Source organism: Ceratotherium simum, chromosome 33 (genome assembly GCF_057802395.1).
Source record: "Ceratotherium simum simum isolate JZ-2026a chromosome 33, ASM5780239v1, whole genome shotgun sequence".
NCBI lineage: Eukaryota > Metazoa > Chordata > Mammalia > Perissodactyla > Rhinocerotidae > Ceratotherium > Ceratotherium simum.
In genome coordinates this window covers 23,001,750-23,009,276 of record NC_141932.1, presented here as the reverse complement: position 1 = coordinate 23,009,276, position 7,527 = coordinate 23,001,750, and the positions used below count along the sequence as shown (strand labels likewise).

The 7,527-nt window shown below is 52.1% G+C and overlaps 1 protein-coding gene across 1 annotated transcript; it reads right to left on the bottom strand.

The window, feature by feature from the left end:
- Window positions 1–433: 433 nt before the first annotated feature.
- Window positions 434–2,599, bottom strand: LOC101404772 (galectin-7). The gene is made up of 4 exons (XM_004441493.3): window positions 2,574–2,599; window positions 2,089–2,177; window positions 1,170–1,371; window positions 434–547 (listed from the first exon to the last, which is right to left on the bottom strand). The coding sequence occupies exons 1-4, from the start codon at window positions 2,586–2,588 to the stop codon at window positions 434–436; spliced, it is 420 nt and encodes a 139-aa protein (XP_004441550.1). The 5' UTR covers window positions 2,589–2,599.
- Between the last annotated feature and the right edge of the window lie 4,928 nt (window positions 2,600–7,527).

Below are 7,527 nucleotides of genomic sequence, written 5' to 3'. Positions count from 1 at the left end.
GCGGGGAGGGGGTCTCCACGGGACCGGGCGGGGGCGCACTCGTTCCCCTGTTTGCAGGGGAACCGAGGTCCACAGATCCGCGGAGGGGCCACCAAGGGAGGGCGTGAGCCGCCTGCAGACCCCATCACATCACCCCTGCGGCATGGCCCCAGGCTGCTGTGCAAAGTGCGGCGTGAAGACGAGCCAAAGTCCCACCCCTACCATTTCGCGACCCTCCTAAGGCCTCGCGGACAGAAATGGCCCTCGGAGATCCAGTTCCGGATCCCGCCTCGGCCACGGGGTCGCTGTGTGCCCCTTAGTCAGTGTCTTCACCTCTCTGAACCTGCTTTCCTCGTCAAGTGAAGGAGACGCAGACAGAGGAGGGGGCTCAGACTTTATTTGCCACCCGAGGCCCCGGGACCGCATCCCCCCGCCCCCGCCCCGCCCCGGGCGCTCAGAAGATCTTCACCGACTCCAGCTGCAGGTCCCCGCCCACCTCCAGCAGGCGCGCGCGCGCCGGCGGGATGCGGTAGCGGAAGTGGTGGTATTCCGAGTCCCCGACCACCGCCTGCGGGGGGATCGGGGCTTCAGGATCGGAGGCACTGCGGGTCAGTCCCGACCCCGCGCCACGCTGTGTCACCTGGGCCACTCGGAGCCCGCCGGGCCCCAGGCCCCATGGGAAGAGGGGGCTGGTGTCCAGTCTAACCGTGTCGGAGGATAAGGGAGCTTACTGTTGCACAGGGGGCTTTTGAAGGGTCGGCGGGGCTGTGAGTCCCCGATTACGGCGTCCACGGCCCCACCCCTGACGCGCAGATTGAAAGTAGGGAACGGTCTGTTGGTGGAGGGTCTGCGGCGACCACCCCTCGCAGGGACTTGTGTCTGGGCCCGTCTCCCAGCCCAGCCTCGCCCCCGCCGCAGAGCCTCGAGCTCAGCACCAACCACAGGGCGTGGGGTCTGGATAGAAGTGTGGGCCACGCCTCCCTGCCGGGACACCCACCCTCTGGGCACTTGGCTCTTGCTCGCTGGTCCCGCTCCTGCCACACACCTGCCCTCTGACACTAGTGGGTTTGTGCCAAGAGAGGGAGAGGGCCTGGGGACACGTGCCCAGCCTTGGCCACCTCCACCAAGGGCCTTCCCCCAACTGCTGAGAGACCTAGGTCTTGGCAACCACCCCTGAGGGAGAGACACACCTTGAATCCGTCTTCCGTGGCGATGAGGAGCACCTCGAAGGGCTGCCCACGCTGGAAGGGAATGCCACTGCCCCGCTCCTCTGGGCCCCAGGCGCCCTGCTCCAGGGTGTTGAAGACCACTGTGGACTGGTCCAGCCGGGGGTTGAAATGCAGGGCGTACTCAGCATCCTGCCCCTCGCTGCACAGCAGGTTCACAAAGAACCTGGTAGGTGGTGAGGGGAGAGGGGGTGTTGGATGGACATGAGGGGCCAATGGACAGGACTAGCCATTGCCAGAGCACACTCAGATTTACAGGGACCTGAGAATGTCACACACCACCAGAGGGCTTGGGGACTGGTGGCCAGGGAGCCCTGATACCAGGGCGTCCAAAATCTTGTTGGGGGCCTGCAAGGGGACCACGATGCTATGGCCTGGGTCCCCTAATTTCTGGAGTCTGGGAGTTGCCATGGACTCCTGGTGCCGATGGCCAGGGTGCCCCAGAGTCCCAGGGCACCCCCAATTCCCAGGGGACTAGGAACAATACCAGGGACCCAATATTTCCAGGCCCCCAGATTCCCAGGAAGCCTGAAGTTCCCGGACCCAGGAAGTCACAGAGTTGATGGCCCAGGCGTCCCAGATGCCAGGGCCCCTCCAGGTCACAGGACGTGTCTCCAGAGTTCCTGGGACGCAGACTGGAAGTTGTAGGACTAGGGGCCCTGAGATGGCCCTGGAGCCCCAGACTCGTCAGGAGACATGGGGACCCCAGCTCCACAGTTGGGGAGCAAAAAGGGAAGACATCAGATTCTAGAAGGCCAGAAATGGCCTGGGGATTCCAAGACCCTGCTGGGCAAAGGTCGCTCCGGGGCCCTGACCTCTGGACTTGGGGTCACCTGAGCCTGGAGACCACCCACCCCTTCCCACTGGGGCCCCGGGGTCTCACCGGCTGGCATTGTTGGGGACAACACCACGAATCCTCATCACGGTGCCGACTCGGATGCCCTCGGGCAGCGGGGTCTTGTGGTGCACGTCCTGCAGGGAGGGGGCCGGGGGTGCATCGAACAGGGAGACAGAGGAGGGAGACTGATGGGTCAGCCCCAGGGGGCCACGAACAGGACCCAGAGCAGCAGAATCAGGGAGAAGGGCACAGCGAGGAGAGAGAGCCCGAGACAGGGAGAGAGCTGCAGAGAGAGACTCAAAGAATCTACAGAAAAATCTCCAGAGGGGAACCCAGAGGAAGGCACCAAGAGGAGTTGGGAGCCTGGGGACGGGTCTGCACAACCCAGAAGCCACCACCCACACTTCACAGCACACCCAGCACCCCTTTCTCCCTTGAGATAGGAGACCTCAGCAGGCCCCAGCCCCTCCCCCATTCGGGTGCAGCCTGGGGCTCAAGACCCCCTAGGCACCAGCCCCCGAGGCACTCACAGAGCTCCCTGCCATGGCTGGGACAGTGGCACAGGCAACGTGGTGGCAGTATGGCTGCTGGGGCCTTAAGTAAAAGCAGGGTGTGGCTGGCCCTGCTGACTCACCTCCCCCCGTCCACACCCACCGCCCACACCTGGCACAGACCCCACCCCGGGGGCCAGGCTGGCCCCGCAGCCTCTTTCTGGGGCCTCTGACCCCTGCCCCTCACTGAGGGCTCCCAGGCAGACTGCCTGATCCTTTGACCTAAAAATGATGGGGACAGTTAATGCTAATAATGACAGAGCCAGCCCTGATGGCCTAGTGGTTAAAGTTTGGCGTGCTATGCTTCAGCAGCCGGGGTTTGATTCCCAGGTGCGGAACCACACCACCCGTCCGTCAGTAGCCATGCTGTGGCAGTGGCTCACATAGAAGAACCAGAGAAACTTACAACTAAAATATACAACTATGTCCTGGGGCTTTGGGGAGATAAAAAAAAAAAAAGAGAGAGAGAGAGAGAGGAAGATTGGCAACAGATGTTAGCTCAGAGTGAATCTTTCCCAGCAATAATAATAATAATAATAATAATAATAATAATAATAAAAAACAACAGCAGCAGCAGAGAAGGCTCGCTGAGCCCCCTGCACCAGCCTTCCTTCCCGCTGCCTGGCAGAGAGAATAGACTCTTGTGCCCATTTGATCCTGGAAAACGTGGGTCTGAGAGGCCACGCCAGGGGCTGCAGCTCCGGACCCCCCTCCCAGGTGTGGCCCTGCTGCCTGGAGCTGAGGAGGTGTCTCCCCAGAAATTCTGGTTTATGCTTCTGTCATAGAATAATAACCACGGCAACAGCAGTCATAACAGAGAAGGGGCCTCCAAGGGGCAAGATTTGTGCCTGTTGTCCCAGCCGTCTCCTGGCGCTGAGAGCAGCGCCTGCACACGGTTAGCGCTCAGGAAATACAGGCGAGAGAAGGATAGGAAATAGCAACAGCCGCCAGTTATGGAGCCTCTGGGTCTGCCTCGGATATGCCAGAGATCACATATGCTCCATACGGGCCGTGAGGGAGGGGCATCTAGCACCCCCATTTTACAGACGGGGAAACCAAGGCTCAGAAAGGGGAAGCAACTTTCCCAAAGCGCACAGCTGTGCAATAGCCTGGAGACTGTGAGTCTCTCTTTCTTCATCTCTGGAAGTTTCTCTCTGTTTATCCCGTCTCTGTGAATGCCCTAGTCTCTCCCTCTGTCTCCATCTCCCCCTGTCTCTGACTCTGTCCATCACGTGTTTCTGTTTCTCTCTTGTCCCACCTCCCAGAACTGCTCCTCTCCCACCTAGTGTTCAGGACACAGGGGTGGAGTAGAGGGTGTCCTAGGACCACCCCCCACCCAGACCGAGGAAGAGAACAAAGGGGGACCCTCCTCCCAGGCCCATTTCCAGCGCCCGGAGCCCAAGACTCCAGATGACGAGTCCAGGCCAGGAAGGGTGGGGTCAGAGGGAGCATGCTGAAAGATGGTTCTGGAAGGCAGAGAGGTGGGAGGGTGGGGGGCTGAGCAGAATCCCCTCCTAGCAGCCTCACCGCCCTGCTCCCCACTTCCCCCTCCCGCCTCCCACACCCCTATTTCTGGCCCCCCCCCCCAGAGGGCAGAGGCCTGGGGCAGGGGCTGGTTGGGAATGGAAAGTTTGGGTGGAGACACCAGACTCAGAACCTGATCTACCGCCCCACCACCCCTGGGGCCTCCCAGACTCTCTCCACACCCCCCACACATGAGGCTCCCCTGGCAGTGATGCAGTTCAGTTCAGGGAGCAAGGGCCTCGGAGAGGGAGGCTGAGCAGCTGCGTTGAGGTGGGGAATGTAAACACCCCTGTTTTGCAGGGGACAAAACTGAGGCTCAGAGAGGGGCAGCTTCTCAGCCAAGGCCACACAGCAAGGAAGGGGCCAGGGCCTGGGCTGGAGGTGGGGTCTGAGTGCCAAGGGCTCGTCATCGTTGGGACTTGAAATAGAGAGGACAGTGAGTCTGAGGTTATAACACCGAGAGCCTGGGGGTGGACAGTTTCCTAGGATGATGGCCTCTGTTCCTCTCATAGAGAAGGCTGTCACTGCTTCAGGCCTTGTTCTGTGGATCGCTGCCATATCCCAGTGACTCATCTTTCCCTGATTTCTTCATCGTGGCTGGATATCTTTTCACATGCTGACAGCTTGCAAGTCCACACTCGACTTTGGTGTTTGGCCAAATGTTTGCATTCAGTCTATTATCAGTTTAATGCTGGTTCATTTGTCATAACCCATACATGCTCACCCTTGATGGATCCTTATTCATTTGTGGCGATTATCTTCATATCAGTCCTGGAGCAATTTTGGGGGGAGTATATTTTTTTTCAGTTCCAAATAAGTAGTAAATGTATTTATTTCCCATTATTCTTTTTTTTTCCTCGAGTCACATTTCACATTCACAAATTTTTCAGATTTTAACAGACTACTTTGATGAGTTTTGACAAATACACACACCTGTGCAACTGTTACTGCACAAAATTGAAGTTCTCTGCCCACGGTGCATAAACGAGCCAATTAATTTAGGCATCAGCCTTTGTGGGGAGAAGTCAGCTTTATTGCATGATATTGATCTGCAGGGAGACAGGGGGCATGTGCCCTCAGATCTGTCTCCCCAATTCAGAATTTGGGCCGAAACTTAAGAGGTTAGGGAGAACAGGCTGGCACACAGAAATGCTGGTGGCACAGTTTTTGAATGGAAGACTTCAAGCATTTATGATAAGGTTCTAAACATTTATGACAGGATGGGGAAGGAATTTTAACACTGGATTTTCCTGAATGAGAGACCTCTTGCTTCTGATAAGAGTTTGACTTTCAAGTTCTGGTCATGTCTTGGTCCTTGGGTTCCATGGGGAGGAGGATCTTTAGTTCTGAGGTCATTATTTCTTCTTTTATGTGTGCTCTGACTATGTGGCTTTGCAGTTTTTCTGAAAGACAATTCTTAATCACTCTGTTGATAAGAGATGGGATCAGTTGAACTGGTCCTGGAGGGCTTGAGGTTACAAATCCCCCCTTTGTGTTGTTCATTCCTCAATCTTGAGAGACATAGGGCAATGACTGCTCTAGGTTATTTCTGCTGATAAAGGGCGTAGGTTGTTCCATCTCATTAAACCAGTCTCTTAGTAAGAGGGTGATGCAGGTGGGCTCCCAAAGTTAGGCCTATATTTGGTAAGCAATTAACCAGGTATTTGATGAGAAGAATTTCTAGAGAAACGAATAGGAAAACAAGGTTAATGATTGGAGCAAATTGTAGACCAATTTCTGATCCCAGGGAGCAGCCAGTCAAAGGATTTCTAGATGTCAGAGTCAAAGCATCTTTTGCAGTTTGAAATGTCTCTGATGATGTTATCAGGTGTTCGGGTATCTTTCTGAGTGGCTTACACAGCAACAGACATGAATGTGTCTTAAGTTTATATCAAGTTGTCCAGCTTCAGTTTGCAGGGCTTCAGGAAAAAGGGCAGGTTCAATTCTCAATGATTCCAAGTGAAAACGATGGAAAATATTGAAAATGTTAGTTTGGAGATTTGTAGCCAGATATTTCAGAGACTAGAATAATTCAGGATCCAGTCCAGTTAACAGATAGAAAACAAAAACCCCAAAGACAATTCACAGAACTAGAACCAAATATCCATGAATGTGCACTATAGTTTCTATTGAAACATAATTTTTCTATCTAAAATCACCCTCATTTTTACCAAAGAGAGCCAATTAAGACTCATTGGTTGGCAAAATAAGTCTAATTTCAATATCTTTGGCCCAGTTATTTACATAAGTACAGCAAGAATATTGATTGATTATATAGGCTCTTTCAAATCTGCTTTGCTGGAAATATTTATAAGGAATCTCAGAATGAACTTTAAAGGCCTCTCAAGGCCAGGAAAACCAAGCCAAGGACTGTCATCAGACTCTGCCTGCAATGCCTATAGATTTGGGTGCAGTCCTCTCTTTTCTCGAGGTTCCCCCAAATATCCTGAGGTCCCTTGCACCTGCAGGAAGGTGATCTTCTTTACTCACCTGGTAAGGTTGTTGGGAATGCTGTGAACAAGACGCCAGGCCAATATTTCCAGGCAGCTTTGTTCCATAAAGTCAACCTTTATTCCTCAAAAAGCTGTCTTATCATATCTGAGTCTATGTATGTTTCTATCAAACACGACATTCCAGTCAAATCTTTGACATGGTAATATAACCATGTTTCCAATTGTGTCCTGCTAAAAGGAGAACAGATTCTTATGGAAATTATGCAAATAACTATATTGCCATGAAAATAAGAATATTTACTCATGAAGAGTTTCCAAATTCTGGAGGGATCAGGTAGGGAGATAAAGATAAATGTTTCAATTTTACTTACAAAGGCGTAATTTTACCAAATTGCTATAAGTCATAGGTAGCTTAAGAGAAAGAGGAAGAAGTTTCCTTAAATCTGGAAAAAACAAAACATTAAAAAAATCAGCAATATTTCAAATGAAAAGTCATAGAAATTATAATCATGCTTATCAGTTCATTCAGTCCTGTGTAATCGATTCTTGATCTTAATTTTCTATTAGCAGTTTCATGAAGTCATCAGTTTCTCCATTAGAGTTCTGTAATTTCTTACCCAGTTTTGTTTTATGATCTGAAAGTTTATCAGAAACCTGTATTCTAGAGTAAGTGTCAGAGTCCTTTCCATGAATCTCTCTGAAGATGAAACATATTTACAAAAGCATCAGAGTAAAACAGCACTATCTGCAAATGACAAAAGACTCAAAAGGACAATTGACAAAGAAACTTGGGTATTGCTGTGACATACAACACTTCAAGATAATAACTGGAATTATGGCTGACAACCAGGACAGATCAGAATTTTAGGAATGTTACATAATTTTTAAAACATTTATATCAATAACATTGACTCACATAATATCACCTAAGAAGGTTTATCATCACTTATTTGACA

Excerpts from the sequence above, each read along its gene's own strand:
- LOC101404772 (XM_004441493.3), bottom strand. Across the intron at positions 1,372-2,088 it reads GTCCCCAACAATGCCAGCCG|GTTCTTTGTGAACCTGCTGT; the intron begins GTGAGACCCCGG and ends ACCACCTACCAG. Across the intron at positions 548-1,169 it reads CCACGGAAGACGGATTCAAG|GCGGTGGTCGGGGACTCGGA; the intron begins GTGTGTCTCTCC and ends ATCCCCCCGCAG.